Source organism: Colobus angolensis, unplaced genomic scaffold, assembly GCF_000951035.1.
Source record: "Colobus angolensis palliatus isolate OR3802 unplaced genomic scaffold, Cang.pa_1.0 Scaffold129, whole genome shotgun sequence".
In the NCBI taxonomy this organism is placed as follows: Eukaryota; Metazoa; Chordata; class Mammalia; order Primates; family Cercopithecidae; genus Colobus; species Colobus angolensis.
The window spans coordinates 6,406,127-6,430,122 of record NW_012114141.1 but is presented as its reverse complement, the minus strand read 5'-3'; the positions used below and the strand labels follow the sequence as shown (position 1 = coordinate 6,430,122).

At 34.5% G+C, this 23,996-nt stretch overlaps 1 protein-coding gene across 1 annotated transcript in view; it reads right to left on the bottom strand.

The window, feature by feature from the left end:
• The window catches only part of KCNH8 (potassium channel, voltage gated eag related subfamily H, member 8), a 373,663-nt gene that overhangs the window by 102,504 nt on the left and 247,163 nt on the right, over positions 1-23,996 (bottom strand). Inside the window, exon 7 of the mRNA XM_011933727.1 lies at positions 21,644-21,851. Within this exon, the coding sequence (XP_011789117.1) occupies positions 21,644-21,851 (208 nt within the window). The remainder of the gene's footprint in view (positions 1-21,643; positions 21,852-23,996) is intronic.

Here is a 23,996-nt window from a genome sequence, read left to right as displayed (position 1 = left end):
TGTATCTGATATGAACTTTTAAAAATTGATTAGTGAATTAAATCTTTGGTAGTAAAGTTTATACCAAAAGAACTTAATAAAAAATAATTTCAATAAAATCAAAAAGGAAATATAAAGGAATTGTTTAACTCTACTGTATAAGAATTTGATTTAAAAATTAAATTAGTTTAATGAAATTGTAGACAGTACACTTTACATAAAAGTCATACAGGTTGCTATCATTCTAATGAGAATGTCTGTATTAAGAAACACACAATAGAAATGTCCTTAGGGATCAAGACAGTGAAGATAAAAACAGCTTAAAATGGGAGGTTCAAAATGGTAGATGAAAATATCCTATACTTATTAAAATGTATTGAGTATTTGGTCAAACAAAGATTTTAAAAAAATTATCCAATTTGTACCTCTGAAAGTAATTATTGACTTATATGAAAGAGAGCATTTTATTAAAATAATCCCATTTAGCTCATTACCCAAAGATGTAATATGTCCTTTCTAAAGAATAAAGAATAGTTGTTGCACCAATTTTTAAAAAAGTGTCAAATTCTACCAATTCTATAACATGGCAGTGATAATGAATTGCAGTTCTTCTTTCTTTTCTCCCTCCTTCTCTCTTACACACACATGTGTGCATGTGTACACACACCCACAGTCAATATGGTCATGATATTTGTAAAGAATGACCACCATAAGATGGCTTTCTTATACCATTCACTAAGGGTTGATGGAGAAATCACAGTCACATATCCTCAGCTGCCAACAAAATAATACTAGATTTTCATTTAAGTATCTCTAACTCTTCTGAATCCTGATGTACCATGGTATTATATTTTGGATTTTGGCAGATATATTTGTATTACTATGCACATTTTTGTATGAAATATATAAAGCACTGTATTGGAGACTAGAATCATGTGCTATAATTATGTGCTGTCACTTGTAAATCAGACACGAATCAACTCTTTGAAATCATTTTTATGGATTACTCCTGAGTGGGTCACAGAGTCACGACATATTCCAAAATATACCATTTCAGTAACAAAATAGCTTTTCAATCTGTAAACCTAAGCCATTATGTTTTAAAAATTAATGAAATTAGCTAGCACTAAAACATGATTTTATAGGCAGATGATAAAATTAGAAATACCGCCCTCCCTCTGTGCGTCACAGTCAAAAAAGCCAACCATGACAGAATTCTGTTTCAGGCTAGAAAGATTGCTAAAAATAAGCCTTTAATCCCTGACCATCAGCAGCAGGTTTTTGGTAGAGACTGCAAGCAGTTCAGGCACTGGCTTCGATATAGCAAAAAAGTTACATAAAGTTTATTGGGAACAAAATAAGCTACCATAGTCATTTAAATAAAATGTCATCATGTTAATAATAGCAATGATAGTTAAAACAACCACAGCAGCAGTGGCAGCAGTAGCAATGAACATATATTGAGCATTTAATCACTCTACATCACTTAATCCTCATAACAACCATATAAAATAGCTAACACTGTTGCTATTTTACAGGCTGTACCTTAGACAGCTGATAAAAATTAAGTATCTCATAAATTTTCAATGATAGTAAGTACAGGGTCTAGGCTTTGGAGTCTGAATTTAGAACATATATTCTTAAAAACTGTCATATGACATTTTATCCTAAACACAGGTTCATTGAGAACTGTCAAGTCAAAGGTGAATTTTAAGTATCATTATAATAGAAAATGAATTTAGGGATGTTGAAAGCTACATAAAGCTAAATAGGAGTTAATTTTCATTTTTGCCTTTAGTATTTCAATCGACTGAACCTTCTGGTATCCCATTTCTGCTTGAGTTTGGTGTAAAGGATAGGACTACGGATAAATATAGTAGGATGTGAATCCACCAGTTTTTAAAATGGGTGCCTTTGTAAATATTTTCTATCTTGAATAAGGTTCTGGGCTCTGAGTTTCTGAGAAACTAAAATTGGGTTTCGTTTCTATCTTTTCTGGCTAATTTCAATGAAAAAATAAGAAAAAACCCAAGGACTCTCATGTTCAAGTAAAGGCCATGTCAGCATAGATATTTTGGCAGTAGCTTCTTTAGGGCCTAAGGCCGCATAACACATTTTAATTACTTCTTTTTGTGACTAGATGGAAAAACCCTAAATACAAAGCAAACAGCCACATATATATGCATGATGAAAAACAGAGAAGAGGTATTACAATTTTATTCCAGATGTCTAACTGGTTTAGATAAAATGTTTATCTTTCATTTCCTATCATGTATCTATGAGTTATGTTCATGTTTGTTAAAATCTCATATGGGGAATGTATTCTGGTGGAAATTCTTTATAAATGCCAAAACTCTGTTATGGAAATATTCCCACAATTAATATAATAGAATACCTTTTCATTAGTGCAAGTATAGAGAGCACGAGACCTTTACCTAAAAACAGCATTGGTATTTCTTTTCACAAGAATGTGCAGCTAGATGAAAATCATTTGGCAAATGTTGTGAAGAAAATGACTTTCAGTATTTCTCTCAAGTTTGCATTAATATTTTTAAATTATTATATCAATCAAGAAACCTAGTTGCATCTTCTCTTGCTCTCTGTCTGGGTATGTCTTAGGGGTCATACTCAAGACACCTCAGCTAAAAGTCCAACCCATCATTTTGGTATTATCCATTTATTTCACTTTCTTTGTGTCTGGGATGGCAAATTAGTGACCAATGGGCTTGATCAGACCCACAGATATTTTGTTTGCGCTTTATACGATGTTTTCAAGTTCTGAAGTATTTGCCAATGTTTAAATATCAGAGATTTATAAAAAAAAATCCTGATTCTCAAATTTTCTAGAAAACTCAGATGTGGGCCGGGCGCGGTGGCTCAAGCCTGTAATCCCAGCACTTTGGGAGGCCGAGACGGGCGGATCACGAGGTCAGGAAATCAAGACCATCCTCGCTAACACGGTGAAACCCCGTCTCTACTAAAAAATACAAAAACTAGCCGGGCGAGGGGGTGGGCGCCTGTAGTCCCAGCTACTTGGGAGGCTGAGGCAGGAGAATGGCGTGAACCCGGGAGGCGGAGCTTTCAGTGAGCTGAGAAGCTGAGATCCGGCCACTGCCCTCCAGCCTGGGGGACAGAGCGAGACTCCGTCTCAAAAAAAAAAAAAAAAAAGAAAACTCAGATGTGGCCAAACTTAAGCTATATTGGTGCTGGAGTTAGGTGATGATTAGTTCTTTCAGATGAGGCTTGCGTTCTCCACCTTTTGTAGAACTTAATTTCATTAACCTTTAGTTTAGTATCCAGCCTGGTTCATCCATGTACACTATGTCTCTTTCTCCTTTAGGTTTTTTTTAATCTTGCAAATTCAGCTATTCATTAATTTTCTACTATAAGCCAACTGATCCACTCACAATTCCTCAAATACACTGTGAGATTTCCTACTTTTATGCATTTATTCACACTGAGCCTCTCACCTGAAATGCTCTCTGATGAATCCTCGAGAATAATATTCACCTTTTGAAGCCCAGTTCAAATACCACCTTCAGAGAGATTCAGAGTTACTTCTGTGTCTTTCTGAACTTTTAAGGAAATTTCTACTTGTGCAAACACACACCAAACTAACATTTTTGTCTTTTTACATTTTATTTTACTTTTTACAATATTTTTGCGTCCACCTTGATTTTCTAATGAGAATACATTTAAAGGAGGCAGACTCTATTTTTCAATTCTTAGTATTATTCACAACAGTATGTCGCTCTTAGGTAATCAATAATTATTTATTTTATAGTAAATACTGAAAACCTTATCGTATTTAACTGCCACAGTCTCAAAGCCTTGGTTCTTTTCTGTTTTGTCTTTTTTCATATCTGTAGTCTCTTAGACACATAATCTGCAGTATATTAACTTGTCATGCATTCCAAAGGAATTAGTATGATTAAAGTAGCAGTTAGAAAAAAATAATTGTATATTAAGCATATTTTATGATCTCTTTTCAATTCAGAAGCATAATTTATAAATTCCTGCTAACTGAAAAATTCTGTTTGAAGGATTGAAGATTTGAGGTCTTACATTTAAATGATTTTCCCACATAAAGGGAAATCTTTATGTGGGAAATCTTACTTATAAGATTACTTATAAGTATAATAATCATGTAATAATCTTACTTATTCCAAGCAAGAATAAGGTCCAGAGTAATTAACCCTTATTCAGTTGGCCTCTTATGGGCAGATAACAACCATTCAAACAAAATATATAACAAAATCGCACTGGAATTTAGGCTCTATTCTTTTGGCAGAAATTAATACTGTGGTTCTGGCAAGATCATAAACTTAGTTAATGTGCAAGCCCTTCTGATAGAAATACCTATAAATACTGGAAATATATATATATATACACACACACACCCATATATATATATGAATACATATATTCTTCAAAAATATCTAATTTAATATATATTAGATTATATATATATCTTCCAAATATATATAATATTTTGGAAGTGAAATTTCCATATTAAAAATAAAGAGGCCGGGTGCGGTGGCTCAAGCCTGTAATCCCAGCACTTTGGGAGGCCAAGACGGGCGGATCACGAGGTCAGGCGATCGAGAGCATCCTGGCTAACACGGTGAAACCCCCTCTCTACTAAAAAACACAAAAAAACTAGCCGGGCGAGGTGGTGGGCGCCTGTAGTCGCAGCTACTCGGGAGGCTGAGGCAGGAGAATGGCGTGAACTCGGGAGGCGGAGCTTGCAGTGAGCTGAGATCCGGCCGCTGCACTCCAGCCTGGGCGACAGAGCGAGACTCCGTCTCAAAATAAATAAATAAATAAATAAATAAATAAAGAGTAGGAAGTTAGTTAGCTGACACTATGGTGGTGATGCTGATAGGGGAAGAGATGGGAAGCTAATCAGTGGTAATGATGTCAGTGGGCCTGAGTTTCATGCCATTGCAAGGCACAGGAGATAACTCTTAAAGCCTACAAACACTGGGACTTACACCTTTTGTAAAACTGGGTTAGTGAAAGGGTGAAACATGCAGGGAGAAAGACAGAAATAATTTACCTACCAGCTTATGGGAATGACAAAGAAACTTGAGTTTTAAAAAGTAGTCTCTTTTAAGCAAATTAAAAAATTCAGCCTTGTGCTTTGGAAGCACACTATCTATGAGGCACAGGAATTTTTTTTTTGTTTTTTGTCACTCCATTTCTGCATTTGGCTTTGTTCTTTTTGCTTAAGATTGTTTTGGCTGTCTGTGCTCTTTTTTGGTTCCATGTAAATTTTAGAATTTTTCTTCTAATTCTTTTTTTTTTTTCTAATTCTGAAAGAATACGTTGGTAGTTTAATAGAAATAGTGCTGAGTCTGTAGATTGCTTTGGGCAGTACGAACATTTTAATATTGATTCTTCCAATCCTTGAGCATAGAATGTCTTTCCATTTGTGTGTGTCATCTATGGTTTCATTTAGTAGTGTTTTGTATTTCTCCTTGCAGATATCTTTCATCTCCTTGGTTTGATGTATTCATAGTTACTTATTTATTACTTTTTATGGCTATGGTTAATAGGATTGTGTTCTTGATTTGGCTTTCAGGTTGAATATTACTGGTGTGAATGCACACTACTGATTTTTGTGCGTTGATTTTCCATTCTGAAACTTTGCTGAAGTTGTTTATCAGTTTCAGGAGTCTTTTGGCAGAGTCTTTAGGGTTTTCAAGGTGTAGAATCATATCTCCCCAAAAGAGAGTTTGACTTCTTCTTTTCCTGTTTGGATGATTTTTATTTCTTTCTCTCGACTGATTGCTCTCTAGGACTTCCAGTGCTATGTTGAATAGAAGGTGGGACAATGGGTATCCTTGTCTTGTTCTAATTCTCAAGGGGAAAGTTTTCAGCTTATGCCTGTTCTTCAGAGGTTTTGTAACAAAGGGATGTTTGACTTTATCAAAATCTTTTTCTGTGTCTATTGAGATGATCTTATGGTTTCTGCTTTCAATTCTGTCTATGCAGTAAACCACATTTATTGTTTTGTACATGTGGAACAAACCTTGCATCCCAGGAATGAAGTCTAGTTGATCATGGTGAATTAACGTTTTGATGTGCTGTTGAGTTTGGTTTGCTATATTTTGTTGAGAATTGTTGTTTCTATGTTCATCGGAGATATTGGCCTGTAGTTTGATTTTTTCACTATATTCTTACCAGGTTTTGGTGTTAGGGTCTGCTAGATTCATAGAATGAGTCAGAGAGAATCCCTTCGCCTCAAGTTTTTGAAATTAGTTCTAGCGGAATTGGTACCTGACTTTCTCTGTACTTCTGGTATTATTCAGTGGTAAATTCAACTGGTTTAGGGCTTTTTTTTTTTGCTTGATAGGCTTTTTATTACTGATTCAATTTTGGAACTCGATATTGGTCTGTTCAGTGTTTCACTCTCTGATAATCTTTTATATTTCGGTGGGATCAGTAGCATTGTCACCTTTGCTGTTTCTGATTGTACTTATTTGGACTTTCTCTCTCTCTCTTTTTTTTTCTTTGATAATCTTGTGGCCTACTGAGCTTGTTTATCTTTTAAGAAACTGATTTTTGGTTTGGTTGATTTTTTAAATGGATTATTAGGTTTTAATTTTATTCACTTCCACTCTGATTTTAGTTATTTCTTTACTCCTGTTAGCTTTAAGGTTACTTTGTTCTTGTTTTCCTAGTTCTTCTAGATGTTAGGTTAGATTGTTAAAATGAGATCTTTTAAACTTTTTGAGGTAGGCGTTTAGTGCTATAAACTTTCCTCTTAACACTGCTTTGGCTACATCCCAGATATTTTGGTATGTTGTGTTTCTGTTTCCATTTATTTAAAATAATCTTTAAATTTCTGCCTTCTTTGTTTACCCAAAAGTCATTCAGGAGCAAGTTGTTTAATTTCCCTATAATTGTGTGGTTTTTGAGAGGCCTCCTTGTATTGATTTCTATTATATTCCACTGTGGTCTGAGACTATAGTTTGTATGATTTTTAGTATTTTTAAAATATTTTTGAGACTTATTTGAGTATTTTTTAATTTATTGAGCACGTGATTTCTTGGAGTATGTTCCATGTCCAGATGTCCAGATGGGAAGAGCATATATTCTGTAGTTGATGGGTGGTGTATTTTACAGATGTTTATTAGGTCCAGTTGGTCAAGTGCTGAGTGTAAGTCCAGAATTTCTTGGTTGGTTTTCTGCCATGACGATCTGTCTAATGCTCTTGGTGGGGTCTTGAATACCCCTACTATTATTGTATGGCTGTCTAAGTCTTTTTGTAGTTCTAGAAGTTCTTGTTTTATGAATTTGGGTGCTCCCGTGTTTGGTGTGTACATATTTATGATAGTTAAGTCTTCTTGTTGACTTGAACAATTTATCATTGTGTAATGTGCTTCTTGTCATTTTTTACTGTTGTTGCTTTAAAGTCTGTTTCATCTGATATGAGAATAGTAACTTGACTCTATGTTTTTTGTTTTCTGTTTGCATGGTATATCTTTCTCCAACCCTGTAAGCCTATGGGTGTCAGTAAGTGTGAAACAGATCCCTAAAAGAGAGCAGATGAATGGGTCTTGTTTTCTTATCTAACTTACTACTCTGTGACTTTTAGGTGGATCATTTAGACCATTTACTTTCAAGGTTAATATTGATATGTGAGGTTTTGATCTTATCGTGAAGTTGTTAGCTGTTTACTGTGTAGTTGCTATTGTATTTTGGTTTTACGGGGTCTGTGAGCTGTATACTTAAGTGTGTTTTTGTAGCAGCAGTTATTATTCTTTTGTTTCCATGTGTAGAACTCCTTAAGAATCTCATGTAAGGCAGGTGTAATGGTAACAAATTCCCTTAGTGCCTGCTTGTCTGTAAAAGATTTTATTTCTCCTTCATTTATGAGTTCAGCTTGGCAGGATATAAAATTATTGATTGGAATTTCTTTTCTTTAACTGTTAAAAATAGACCCCCAATCTCTCTTGGTTTGTAAGCCTTTTTCTGACAAGTGTGTTGTTAGCTTGATGGGGTTCCCTTTGTATGTTATTTTCCCTTTTCCTCTAGTTGCCTTTAAGTTTTTTCTATAGTGCTGACCTTGGATAGTCTAGTGGCTATATGTCTTGGTGATATTTATTTTGTATAGTGTTTCACAGGTGTTCTCTGAATTTCTTATATCTGAATTTCTATCTCTCTAGCAAGATTAGGGACATTTTCTTGAATGAGTCCCTCAAATGTGTTTTCCAGGTTATTTGCTTTTCCTCCTTCTCTCCAAGGAATGCCAGTAATTTGTAGGCTTGATCAGTTTACATGAGCTCATATTTCTCAAAGATTTTCATCATTTTTTAAAATTCTTTTTTTCTTAATTTTTGTTAGACTGGGTTAGTTGAAAAGACTGGCTTTCTGGCTCTGAGCTTCTTTCTTCTACTTGATCCAGTCTACTGATAAGATCTTCAATTGTATTTTGAGGTTCCTTAAGTGAGTTTTTCAATTCCTGAAGTTCTGATTGATTTTCTTTTTAGGACATTTATCTCTTTCTTCATTTACTGGATTGCTTTAGAAATTTTTTTTGTGTTGATTTTCCACCCTGTCTTGGGTCTCTCAGTGAACTTCCTTGCAATCCATGTTTTGAATTATTTATCTGTTACTTCTGAGTTTCTATTTTGGATAGTGACCACTGCTGGAGAGCTAGTGCAGTCCTTTAGTGGTGTCACTACATTCAGATTTTTCATGGTGCCAACATTCTTGTTTTGGTTCCTTCTCATATGGAGATGCTGGCACTTCTAATTCTTATAATTATGTTCATACAGATAGGATTTTTTCTCTTACTTTCTTTCCTTATAGTGTTATTATTATTATTTTGTGTAAATTCTATGTGTGCCTACACGTGGAGCTGAGAAACCTTGGCTTCAAGATCTCTGTATGGTAATGGGTGCAGCTGAAGCTCAATCTAGGAGTGTGGGTGCTCTAGATGCCTGGAGATCTGCCTAAGCGTGGGACAGAGACAGCACCCCTGCACCAAGTTCTCTGCATGGAGGGGAATGTGACTTAGGCTACTGAACCAGGGAAATAGGTGCTCTGAATGCCTCAGGATCTGCCTGGACATGAAGCAGAGAGGGTTTCACTGCACCACTATCTATGTCTAGGAATGGTGGGGCAGGTTGGGCTGTTGAATCAGACAAGTGGGCACTCCAAATGTGTGGAGATCTACCTGACCATGGAGCAGAAAGGGTTGCCTCAAGATCTCTGCACAGGAGGGGTGGGACAACTCAGGCTGCTGATCCAAGTGAACAGATGTTCCAAGTTACTGGAGATCTGCTTAGGTGTGGAGCAGAGGGATTCACTCTGCACCATAATCTATGTCTAGGTACGGTGGGGCAGCTAAGGTTGCTGAACCAGGTAACTGGGGGCTCCAAATCCCTCTAGCAGATAAACTCTTATCTGAAAATAATATTTGTAAATTTAGTAGGAACAGGCGTAGAAAGATAAGGAAGATATGAACTTAAGAAAAAAATTACACTTAGATTATATTTCCATTAATATCACACCTTATTTTCTATTACTTGTTGTAAATATTATCATTAATTTTCAATGCTTCAAATTAAAAAATACTTTGTTTGGACTTGAGAATAGAAGCATTTAGACTACAAAGTAATTTTTAAAAAGACATATATCAGGTCAAACTTACTCCTTCTTTGGAACAAGGGTCAGAAGTCATAAAAGCCATTTATTTCATGGATTTTTGGAAGTAGAAAAATATATTTCTATCTTCAGAAATTTTTTGGAGTAGAATAACTCTATTAAAAGAGCTTTTGTTCCACTCTTCTTCTCATGCAAATAAGAGAAGTTGATATTCTAAAGATCTTGGAGCTCATTTGATCTGACTAGCTCATTTTACAGAGAAGAAATCTGAGGTGTAGGGCCAGGATAGATCCTTAATTTTATAACACTCAATCCATGTTCTCCCCACTACATTATGAGGCCTCATCAAAGAGAAATAATCAAGTAAAATTAGGGATTTAGAATATATTATCTCTAAAGTCCCTTCTTACACTAACATCCTGTGACTCTATGGGTTACAGTTGGCTTAAATAAAAGAGTAACTCACCTGGAGCCAACTCAGTTGCATAAGGTTATTGAGTATGGGGGTTGAAAAAAATACAGCAGTTAAAGACTATGTTGTGAAGGATCTCACAACATCTGGGCTAATTAGAACATTGTCCAAATGACGGAAGTCTTAAAATACTAGGAATCTCCTTTGCTTCTTACTATCCTTTAGAAATTAAACCAGAGATGAAATTTTGAGCATTTTAAAACATGTTATTTTTATATCCAACCTGAAGAGTGGTTGGTCTCTCTCAATTTAAGAAATTACTACATTTCTGAAAAGTTGCATATAAAGTGAAACTGTTTATTAAGCTTGTTTGAATAGCAAAATTGAAAGTTCACGTCTGTAGCTAAAAGTCTCCAAAGGTTAAGAACTTTAGGAAGAAATGGATTAAATGAGAGGGATTTCACAAAAGCATATTACTATGCAGAATACAATTATACTTTAATGGTATAAAACCTGAAGGAATATAAAGGCTAACATGTTTTACTAGTGAGTTATGGCAACTGTTACGTAGTTTTCATTTACCACTAAAGATATGTCAGTAGACTAAGGCATTAGTTGTCCGACAGACCTAAAATTCGTATGCAAGACACATTTCTTAAAGGTAATGTAGCCAAATATTACTTAAGTTAAAAACTTTAGAGATCAACTAGCTCTCAGATGTTTTTGTGTGTTTTGTTTACCAGGATCCTATGAAATAATCTAATGAAACATAAAACTATACTTTAATGCAAATATCATTTATATAGGATATATTAATTTATCATTGGATATCTACAGCTTTCATTCATTTTCCAAAAGGGTTTCAAGAAGGATTGAAACTCAGTAAGAATCAATCAAATATCTCATTTTAAGAGAAATAATTGAGACAAATATGGTTTGATAAAATGTCCTAGGTCAAACAGCTAATTAATGTCAGGGCTTGATTAGAATAAAGGATTCCCAACCTCTGGGCTAAGAATTGTTCTATTATGTCATGTTCTTTTATGAAAAACATTTTTCAGAACCACAATATAAAGTTCTGTGGTATATCACTGTGGTATATCACAGACTTTATCAAGTATCAATGTATATCAAACATCGATGATAATGCCTGTTAGTGATTTATAAAACATCTTTTCATCAAAATCTCTTAGTGAAGTTACAGTACATATTTAATAAAATACGTCATTTTCTCAAGCTAGTAGCTAAAAAGACTACGGATATTAGAAGTCAGGGAGAAATTTATTCGTATGTATATATATTATATGATTGTCTTTCTAAAAAACTCAGAAAATATAAAACTTGTGAAACATTATTAGATACATATTATTTGAGATTTCTACAAAATATTTTGAAGTTACTAGATTTTCTTGTACAGTAATGACTGAAACAAAAATCAATGAAAAATAGATCCCATTCACAGAAGCACAAAAATGCATAATACTTAAAAATATACTTAAGAAATATGTGCAACCTGTGTAAAGAGAATTACACAATTTCACTTAATTATACAGAATAATATTTTAAATAAATGGAGATTAAATACCATGAATTGGACAAAAAAACCCTCAATGTTCTCAAAGTATTACTTTCCCTAATTTAATTTCTAAAATTAACTCCAATTAAAATGCCAGTTAGTTTTTTTGGGGCAGGGATTTTTTTTTCCTGATATTTATCTAAATAAGTAAATGAGTCAAAATGTCCTCTATTCTACCTTCTATACCCCAAATTTTAAAGTATAATAATCCAAACTATGTAATATTTTTGTAAAATTAGACTGTCAACAGAAGAAAAATGAAGCCTAGTAAGAGCCATAAGTATGCATAATTAAGCCTGATTAAAACACTGTAATTAGTGGAAAGAAATGGATTATTTGATAAATGATACTAGGAAACTGAGTAGGTGCTTAGAAAGTTAATTAATTAGTTAGTTAGTTTAGATCCAAACCTCAAGTCAGTAGATCACATTGCTCCCATTACCAAAAATAAATCTCTTTTCATTTTATTCTTTGAATGTTCCTATTACCTTTTAGGCCACTCTAAGATTAGTAGTTCTTGTGTGAGATATGTCTTCAACACTGAACTCATTTAAATATAGAAGCCCATGATACTCCCAGAGCCAGAAGCATATTACTTGTCCATGATCTTAACAACTACACAACTCGGGAAAATCCAGTAGGATAGAAAAACAGTGATTGAAGGCATAGGATCCTTTCAGAGAAGCAGAGAAGCCAATGAATGGTCAGCAAACTATCACCTTATAACAAAGACTCCTTGGAGAAAATGCTCAAAAAAGACTCACTCTTTTAAAATCTAGGTCCAAGGCACAGCCTAAGATGTTTAAGAGCCAAGAGTATTCCTTGAAAGCTAAGATACCAAAATGAGACTAGAAAGATGAGACTAGAAAGCAAGAGCTCTTTGGAGGGATTCTGGATCCAACAAGGGCTGTAAGCAGTGCCAATCTAAATTTATCCCCAGCTAAAAGATGGAAGCATGCTTGAGCCATTTACTGAGACAGGAAATACAGAAAAAGCAACAGGGTAGGGAGTGAAGAGCAGTTGAAATGATTAGTTTTCTCTTACAACTTGGTGAAATTAAAGTTCTGTAAAACTGAAATCATTGCTTATCATTTCCTTTATGACACTATCATACAGTAAGAAATTCAAAATACATTTACAATTGACTGATGCACTGCAACCTCACACAAATTTCAGGACATCTGATGAGGAATAGGGCCTCTAAAACCTACATATTAAAATGTTATATGGGGCATAATATAAAACATACTACACAGCTTTCAATAAAATATATACTAGGTACTTTAACAAAGTCCAGATAATAAAAATTACATAGTGATTAGCATCATTGCTACAGAACGACAATTAACCTCAGTCACAAAGTATTAGCTGCTTAACACTTTTTTATCCTTAGGAATATGATGACACTGTGGTTCTGATTTTTATTTTCATCATCAAAGCTAATTTGTCTGTTTGTTTTGGTTAAAAATATATTAGTGTGAGTGGTTCAGAACCTGTGCTTTTCTACAAGCACACTGAAATTTCACACTTTACATTTCAGATCAGTGACTTAGACTTAGTCAGTATTTAATTTTTATAGCTGCAGTCAGTGCTCATAGACTTATTAATCTAGTAATTATTTTTCACAATAAAATTATAAATAGACCAATGATTTAGAGTTTACAATATGTTCTTCTTTGATGGGGATAATAGTTAAAGACTGTTCTTTAGTAATACCATAAACAGAAAGATTTTATATATATATACTCCTTACATATGTATTTCTTAGGGGGGGAAACAGAAGAAAATGAGCAATTGTTTGTACGAGATTGTCAGTAGATGTGAGGAATATGTAGAGTATAGATTGCAAGTTAATTATTGTAAAACAGGTCAAAGATTTTCAAAAAAGAGCAAGGAAATCTAGGGGCAAGGTACACTTGGATAATGTTTTATAAATCAGAAAACCAAACCCCAAATGGATTAATTTGTGATACTTATAAATGCTTAATAAAACTTATATTAATAATCGTCCGGTATTATAAGATCTTTTGAGAGAAAACTAAAACAATTTCTCCTCAAGTGTAATCTGAATACTAAGGGACTTCAGTATTTGGGGAGTCAAAATATCCAAAATAATAGACTATTCAATAGAAATAGAATCCTGACTTTTGGTTTCCTATAACTTTATTGCCTATATTTTAGGCAAATCAGTTTTAACCAAATGACTAATGAGAATGTGGTCTATAATAGTACAGTATAAATAATGAGATACTATAAGGAAGTATGAAACAAGTGTAACTTTCAAACACTGAAGAAAGACTGATTTCAGCATGTCTTTCTCTTTTAAGCTAAAGGGTGACTTAATAATAAAGTACGGAATCCTTATTTGTTGTTCACCCACTTACTTCTGCATCCATTCACTCAAATACATGTATTGTGCATGTACTCTCTACATACAAGCTAGGATCAGTATCGTGGAGAACATGAAGACAGGAATTTGTGGTATAGTGTATACACATTCCTGTTTTTCTTATATATGCATACATATACATATACATATACACATGCATGTATATCTGTGTGTATACTGTTAACTATGACCCAAAAATAACACATCACAATTCTATAGCACTTTTAGATTTGCAAACTGCTTTCATATACATTCTTTTTTTTTTTTTTTTTTTTTTGAGAGGGAGTCTTGCTCTGTCGCCCAGGCTGGAGTGCAGTGGCGCCATCTCGGCTCACTGCAAGCTTCGCCTCCCGGGTTCACGCCATTCTCCTGCCTCAGCCTCCGAGTAGCTGGGACTACAGGCGCCCGCCACCACGCGTGGCTAATTTTCTTTGTATTTTTAGTAGAGACGGGGTTTCACCGTGTTAGCCAGGATAGTCTCGATCTCCTGACCTTGTGATCCGTCCGCCTTGGCCTCCCAAAGTGCTGGGATTACAGGTGTGAGCCACCGCGCCCGGCCTTTCATATACATTCTTATTTAAGCTCACCAATGATTTTCCAGGTAGGCATTTTAATCTCCATTTTGTAGCGAGAATAATCTCGCTCTCTATTTTTGTAGATTTACCGTGGGATGATACATGTGATATCCTATATTTTTAAAAGATTAAAACCATGATTATTCTTCCTACTATGATATTGGTTTTAGTAACTTTTCCTAAGGTGTGTTTTTAAAACTTCAAACTCATAGGATAAGATGTTAATAGAGTATTAATAATATGTACAAAAAAGAAAAAGATTATGATATAAAATAAATTTATGCAACATTTCTTTTAAATAAAGTTTAATCAATTTCTTCAGAATTTCTCTGAGCGTATACATGCTGCTAATATACCTTGTTAGTCTTTTAGAACAGGGATGCAGTGTGCTACATCTCTGAAACTTACATGATAACAGAATCTTTGTTGCTTGGAGTGTTTGGTAGGAAGTGTGAACACATTTGGAAACAGTGGTGCAAAGAGTCTGAGTACATTGTAGCTTCATTTCTTTCTAGGTATAAGTATTTTCTCCTCTTAAGCAACCGTAGCAACTTGAAATCATATTAACTCCCTGCTACCTGAAACCCAGAAATTCCCTTTCAAAGGACTGTGAATATTATGCAATTAAATGCAAACTTTTGTATTTCTTACTATCTAAATGCCCAAATAATCTTAAATACAAGATCAGACTGCAGGGATAATGCAACTACATAACTGGACATTGCTATATATACTTTATTTCCACAATTTTTATAATAAGCAAAGTTTATTGCTATACTTAAAATATAAAAAATTTGAGTTTTTAAAATATACCATTTGCTTCTTATAACGAAAGAGTAAAATCTTACTTCTAAAACATGGAAACATTTTCTGTTTTCTAGAAGCCCTTATGAAAATAGAACAGAGCATTGACAAAACTTTTAAAACGGATGGTATTTGATTTGAGTTTTCTGGAACTAACAGTCATATACATTGTTTGTGATGACATTTTAAGTACTGTGTTGTACTACTTCAGTATTGAGGTTAATTGCTTTTACATAGACCTCCTTTGTCCATTAGAAATAAACTATGTCCAAATAAATTTGCAGATGTGTTGGGGATTGAAAATATATAGGACGGTGGAAAAGGATAGAAAGGACTGAATTGTTACTGTTTAGCGCTGTTTACAACTGGGAGTATTAACTTCCTCAAAAGTTTCAGACATTTTAAAAACCTCGTCACCCACGGTGTGGTGTGCAGGACCAGTGACACCAGCATCACTTTGGAGTTTGTTTAAAAAAGAAGGGTCTTGACTTCCTGAATTAGAATTTATATTAAAGGAGATCCTCGGTTCATTACAGTGCACATTAAGGCTTAAGGTACTGATTGGTTTTTGTTTTAAAAAAATAAATCCAGGAGTCCTTCACTAGTGTCCACTTCAATGGCTGGAAAACTTCATTTTAGATTTTTTCCTCTTTTCTTTATCTCATGCATTCTTAAGAATGAGAATTTGCAAGTAAGGGTTATCTTTAAAAGTTTTTATAATTCTTTATGTAAACCCTGAAAAAGTAGGGTTAGTAAATTCAACCTTCTTTAGGAAAACTGATGCAGTTATTGAAGTAATCAGCTCACAACATCATAAGCCTGTTAATTATTTTTTCTTACATAAGGCTTGTAAATGCTAAGTAGTTAATAACTAGAGAGCACTTCAAATCAATTTGCTTTTATGAGGTTTTATCCAACGAGGATCAGGAGATTTAGGATTAAAATTGTCAATGAAAATTTGAAAATGATGTCTGACTTAATCCTTTTTTTCCCATTCTGGATTCTTTGCCTTTCTGCCCTTCCCTGCATGATACAGATACACTTATAGGCATCTGCAATGGATACGCCTGCTCCAGCCAAAGGGTAAGAGATAAAAGAGCTTCCTCTCTATTACAAAATACTCTTTGAACTTTGAAGTAGATTATGTATTTTAAAGTTCAGATTGTCATTGTCTTAGAGGTAATTTTGGAAAAGAACATAAGGTAACATTTTAGCTATAAAACGGGAGCTACTGACCAAGACACAATCTATTATAGATGAGGAAACATAGATTGGTAATTAGGATTCCACGGTTAGACTCACATAATGAACACAGATTTGTTACAGTGAGCAAGATGCATCAAAAATACCACTTCCCCATATTTCAGCTAATTCTGTCTGACATTATGATGCTTTTTAATTTTTTTTGCTGGCTAACATCCAGATGCTGGCAGGGGTATGGGTGGGTTCTTCCTTGTATATAGTAATGGAGAGACACAGGGCTCCACTTTCCATCATGGAAGGGTAAGATGGAAAGAGTCTCCCTGTCCTGGCAGTCTGTGTCTGAGCATGTGATTTAAACTTGGCCAATTGAATTCTTCCCTCAGGCACTGTGAATCAGAGGTGCAGAGAAGGTTAGGACTCCTGCACAGGATCTACAGACAGAAACACGTTCAGGCCATCCTTGTGAAATGTCACAATGGAACTTCTTGCATTGGCAATGTGGGGCTACCTTAGCTCATGTTGTCTTCCTAGTCTTGTTTTGTATCCTTCTAATTCTGAGTCTACATGTCCTGCAAATGAATTCCTTTTTTGTTTTTACTTGCAATCAAGAATCATGACTGATACAAAAATATCACCTCTTTACTAGACTTTAAGAGTATTGCTATTTCAGTTCTACATTGCTCATTGATGTAAGTTTGAACAGATTGCTGGAGTTTCAGATGGCTTCAATTAACAATAAGAGCAGAGGTGGTGCTGATAATGGTGGCAGGTACCAACTACAAGCACATACTATGTACCAGATACTATGTGAAGTGAGTACTCATGAGAGTCAGTATTGCCACAGTCATAGATGACAAATCTGAGACTGTTTAACGAAAAACTACACATTGAGGTCATTTTGGTCAAAATCACATGCCTGATTCAAACTCACATTCCTGAAGCAGGATTCAACCTGAACCTTTTGAGCTGCAAATCAGAACTCATATTAGGATGCTAACGGAGTTCTTCAGAGACTAATTCAATATCATTGATTGAACTTTAAAAGTGATAGGAGCTGAAATAATATATACATATATTAATTGATACGTAAGAAAACATGCAAGGTCTACTTGTACATTTTTAGCTGGGTATTTATTGACATCCTCTTATAGTAAACAAATAAAGCATCCTCCACTCCCTGCAAAGAGATCCTTCTGAAACATTTCTTTGCAGCCTCCCAAACATTAGACTGTAGAAAGCACTCTCTGATTCAGTTGTGACATGTGTCTCTAATACAGTGTTTAATCTTACCCTTGAAGCACTATATCTAAATTCCATAAAAAATTGATATATCCTAACAAGCTTATAAGGTTGATGTAGGACTTGCCTCCTAAATGAACCTGAAAGAAAAAATCTCCTACGTATGTGCAATTGTGAGCCTATGTAAAAATTTTTCAGAGGATGAGTTTCCAATTGAAAGGAGGTACAGGTAAATTACTTTAAAGATATGCGAAAGCATATAATTTTTTGTCCAGCATCAAACTAAACCATGAAGGCAATACTTTTAAAGCTATTTCTTAATAACTTTCATACATAAAATGATAAATATTCACTAGTCATAGTTCATGGTCCCTTCTTTCATTAGAAGTAATTGTCATAATACAATGATAATGAGAATTATACTAGCTGTTACTTACTGAGCAGTTACTAGGTACCAATCTAAATGCTTTATATATCTTGCTTAATTTAATACTGGTAACCCCACTGAGGTTGGCACTATTATCATTGTCAGTTTACAGTCATTGAAAATGAAGCACAGTGAAACATCTCCCACTCTTTGGTGGTGCTCTATGTTCAAAGGATCTCTGTTCAAAAGAGAGCTTTATCCCTCGCTGTACCTTATGACGAAGTCCACACTCTAAAGCTTAGCATAGTCTTTAAAGATCTGGTCTCTACCTACCTACCTCTTTAGCCTCATTCCCTTTCTACCATACCTCCATTCACCTTCTGTGAGAGTGAATTGCTTAATATATTAATAACCCTGCTGTCACAAATGCCCTTTCCTCAACATCTATACAGACAAGACCTATTCACCCTTTAAAACTCAGGTCATCTCTGAAAAGCCTTTGATGATATTCTAGTTAGATTTAGTGCCACCCTTCTATACATATTCCTTTTATAAAATATATCACACTGTAATATACCCATTAAATCTTTGTCTACTTTTCCCACTAGATTTTAAGCTCTATTATTTGTTTTGATATCCCCAGTGTCTAACACAGAACCAAGTATGTAATGGGCACTTAAAAATTTCATTTTATGGAAATTAACAGTAATTAGAAAGAAATTTTATCCTTTGGGAAAATGAATCTATTTTTATACATCTAATGTTAAACACAAACATAAGGAACAACATGTTTTCTCATCAAATGTTATTAGTATGATAAATTTTTGGATTAATGATAATTGGACCCCAAAAAGTAAAATTTACTATTAGTGCAAAAATTACAGGGTAAAAACTGAAGTAGCCTAGACTCTTAGCTACTTCATTATAAAGTTAGATAGGGCAGGTCATAATTATTTAATTTGTGTTCAAATCTCAACCGGGGAATGTTTTAAATGAACATTTAAATGACGCAAATAATTCTAGCAGAAGGGAAAGTCTTTGTAGACAAGCCTATAAACCCAATATTTACACACTTAATTAGCATACTATCGTGCTAGTCATATCCCAATAGGTGTTTGGACAGGAAATCTAGTTCTCTAAAGATACATTTTCAGTCATCTTTATCATAAATGAGTAAGATTATCAATTATTTGACATGCCATGATCATAGGATGTACTTTCCAATATATCCTCTGGTGGTTTATGTGGACACTGACCCATAAAAAGAAAACATATATATATATATATGTGTGTATATATATACACACACACACATATATGAAGCACACATTTTGGGGTTTGTTTATCCATGATAATCATTACTCATGAAACCAGAAATAGACTTTCAAATTATATGGTGAGCTTTTTCACATTGTAGATGAGGAAACTGAGGCCCAGACAGGTGAAAAAAAAAATTGCAAATCTGACAGCTGATTAACAATGGAACCATGATGACAGGAGGGGTCTATTGCCCCCAGTCCAATGCTCTTCTTGCCACTACTTCATGACAATGCTCTGTCTGTGAGATTGTGTTCCGGCTTACAACCTCCTACTCATTACATTGAACCATAATACAAGGACCAAGAATACAAGTAATGGGGTAAATACAGAAGCAATTCAGGTTTTTTTTTTATTGATAAACAAATACATCTATATGTTGTGGGAAGGAAAACAACAGCTAGACTGTAAGTCTGCAGCAAGCCTGGCATGTTGGAAATGAAACAAAAGGCTTTCTTCATATAACTAAATTTGAGAGTGTGAATAAGCTAAATTTCCCCATCTGCAGACTCTCAGACTAGACGAGACTTACAAATTAATATGAGTGTATAGGTCTGGGGCCTGAGAAAAATTAGGTCAGGTCTAAAAAGGAATCAGGTGCTGACCACAAGTCAGAATTTTAATATGAATTCAAAACAAAGGGCAGAGATCTAATGCTGTAATTTACTGAACACCATTAGGATGATGACATATAATGTGATGAGGAAGCCTTCAAGACAAAGTTATAGAGAAGAAAACAATATTGAAAGATGGAAAATGTTTTAATCCACATACAATTCAGACCCTGATCCTCATTTTAACCGACCCTTCTCTCTCTCTCTTTCTCCTTCTCTTTCTTATTGGATCTTATTTTTACCGAAGATATTTTTGCTTTCACTCAGCAGTTTTATTTCCCCTTTTTCTTTGTTTCCTAGAATTGAGGACCCACAACAAGACATTTAAAACTACTTTGATAAAGAAGATAAGGAAATCACTCTGAGATAAAAATGATAAGAACACATCAGTTGTTTTGTGTAGCTCAGAAATAAAATTGGGATGTGAAGAGGTATTTTTAATAACCTGGACAGGAGATTATTCCCTTCCACCTGCTTTCCTAAGGTCTCCAGCTCTTTCTCCAGTGCTGCGTTTGAAGGCTTTGTATATGTCCTTTGCTGAGAGACTGCCATTTATGAGGGCCAACACAGGGATGTTCCAAATATGTCCAGCCATTTAGTGCTGGTATGAAAAGTTTGGGCATTTTTCTCTCTTGGAAGTCTCCTATGCAAAGGTCTGAACTTCTTCCAAAAGTTCAAGATTGATTTTTGGTGGAGAAGATGAGTGAAGGATTTTCTAGCCAACTAAGAAGCGGATTCTTTTGATTAAATGTCAGATTAATAAAAAAAATTCTACATAAGGTACTGTGACACTTCTCTAAAGGGTATGACTGTGAGAAAAATGCAGATATTTTGGGATAAAGTTACAGTTTTGAGAATTTTCATTTTCTATAAATTTACTATGGTTGACATAAGTTTAAAAATGTGTTCATGTGCATAATGTTTCAGATTCATTTATGCAGATTATGTAACACTCTAAAAATTTCCCTTACATTCCCATGTATTATGGGGACTCACGACTATAAATTATGCTTGTAAATATCCAGTCCTTTCTACCATCACAAATTCTCAAAGTGTGCTAAATGTGGAGAGTGTGTTATTATGATTACTTTCGCTCTCACTCTGTCTTTTTAAAGGGAAGGATGTTGGGATATCTTTTCTATTAATATACCACCTCAAATATAAGTGATCATTTTCTTATTAGTTAAAATATTTAGAGATAGGCCATAGGCCAGTTTCCAAGTGATTTACTATTACTAGCCCTGCATAGGAACATTTCAAGATAAGATTGAACATTATTTATCTAAACACTTCTACAGCCAAACTGGTCATTTTGATTATATATAAAATTTATTAGTTTAACCCATTAATTTTCAAAAAAAATGTAAGGTTGTTCCAGAAAACCTTATTGAAATAAATTACTTGTATCATGGATTCAAAAACAGAAATTAATTAGACAAACTGACAGTAAGAAGAAATATATTTATAGACTTGTCTTTCACTTCCTCCAAGTTCTTGATACTCTTTTTTTAAATTTAAAAATGGAAAATGTGACAAATGTAAGCCCTTACCAACTTCCCACTTCAGAAGGCTGTTGTCTTCCCTCTCCATTTTTCCAATGACATACCAGATACATGCCATCCAGTGTGCAAGGAGTGCAAACATGGACATGAGCAGAGTCAGGACGATAGTACTGTGTTGGGAATAGCGGTCTAACTTCTGCAGCAGACGCAAAAGACGCAAGAGTCGCACCGTCTTTAGAAGATGCACAAGAGACACCTGTGGTAGGAGACAGAGCAGCACAACTTGGTGCATGTGTTAAAGTCATACCACAACATTAACTTGGAGCCATTCTAAAAATTCTGGAAATGAAGTAGAATTATTTTAATATTATTATTTTTATGAATTGTCTTTGTTCTTGACATATTATATCAGAAAGTGATAGAATTAAAGAGGCTGGAATAAAGGACAAGTTAGGAAGGATAATTTAATTTCTTTGAGTAAATACCTTTCTTAATTAGGGATTATCGTTTTTTCACTCCCTGTCTGATTTCATACTGTAGTTTACATTCTGATGCACAACTGAAACACATTATGGTATCAGAATTGTACATATCTCGAATCCCCTACACATATTCTCTTTCAACCCCACATTCCCTTCCCTGTGTAAGGAAATTACTTTATAATAATAATTCAGACAAATTGAAGTAAATGCATAGAAAGTGATAATAAAAATACCTTAGAGTTTATTTTTTAAAATAGGTAGACCCATAAAACTTGAGTAAGTTCTGCTCACAAATAGCAGTAGCATCTTCTGCCTCATGTACTATACTTCCAACATTATCAATGGAGAGAGAAAACATTTGCCTGAAGCTCGCTCTCTCTCTCTCTCAGTGCTCTCTTAAACATGCTTAGGGAATTAAAATGAAAGGGACAAGAATTTCTGAAGAGTCTCCTAGTGCCTTTGCATCCACTATAGCAGTAGACTTGTATCTGAGGGGTTATTTTATTGACTTCAGGGTCCAGTTGAAAAATGTGCATCATTGGTGTGGACCAGAATGGTCAATATCACCATTAATAAGGGGTGTACATAACACACATTCTTTTCATACCTTCAAAGAACATTCTAAAATGGAAACAACAAATAAAACATTAAATCATATGGAAATGCAGTTTGACAGATTTCTTGAAGTCACCTAATTTCTTTGGGGAAAGCATAAGTAGAGAAGGAGTGACTTTTTATGGCTTTAACTAACTGCACTCTTTCCTTTACAAAACTTAATCAGACACAAGGTCAGCATTGGGAGTTTGTTTTTGTATTTATCTAAAGTTAGTTGACTTCTTATTCTGTCCTCTGCTAGCCATATTCTCTTATCTCTAAGAAAAACAAAACTAGAACAGTGCCTGACACATAGAAAATGCTTAATAAATATTAAATGAGTGAATGAATAAATTATCAAGTTAAGATGCAAACACGCCAAGCTCAGCAAAGAAATTGATACTCAACAAAATTATATTCAGTTATAATCTTGTGAATTATTCTATACTCCAATACAGTAAACTCTTAAGGGCACTTGAAGAACTTAACAGCTAGCTGTGCTCTTTTATTTCTTTTTGTCATTCTCCTGTGTCAAGTTTTACTTTCTTCTCCTTTATAGCTAAGTTCTCATCTATCATTTCTCAAGCTAGTGGTTAGCTAGATGGTCGGAGGCCAAGATTTGTAATCTCTATTTTGTTATTTAAATATATTACTGGGGATGGAGTTTATTTTACAGGTAGATGAATTCGATGGTTAGGTGACAATTTGGAAGTGAAATGAAACTGGAACGGACGTCCCAAATGGAGGCAGGCATCTGCACACATAATTTTGATACAGTCTCCCCATTTTCTGTGACCAGACAGGGGATGTTTGAGCAAAGAATGTGGAGCTGCTTGTACATGAGGACAATAGCCATTTGCAAATATTAGGAGCATGAACCTTGGTGTCCAGATGACCCAGATAGTTCTATGTTCATTCTTAAGTCAATAAAAACTAGCATTAAAAAAATTATGCTTGCTCCCATCAGAGTCAATAGCTTCTTGCTAAAGTTTTAATATTGCCTCTTGAAGAATGATAGGAGAAAGCAGCATATTTGACTTAGATGGAAATATGTATCGGAAAAAGGGAGAGGATTCTTTTGACTCTTTGGATGCTGTTCCAAATTTGTCACTGATGAGAATTGCAAGCTACTCATAGACAGGTGCATTCATCAAATCCCCCTATCAAATGGGAGTTTCCCCTTTTACCAAATGGATATGACCACCTCCTAGCTATCACCCAGAAGGGAGAAAGAGAGAGAGAGGAGGTTAACTAACATGTTGTGAGGTCTTCCTAGGTTTTAGACCTTTAGAAAAGCATTGTATAGATATGTGGTATTTTTAGTC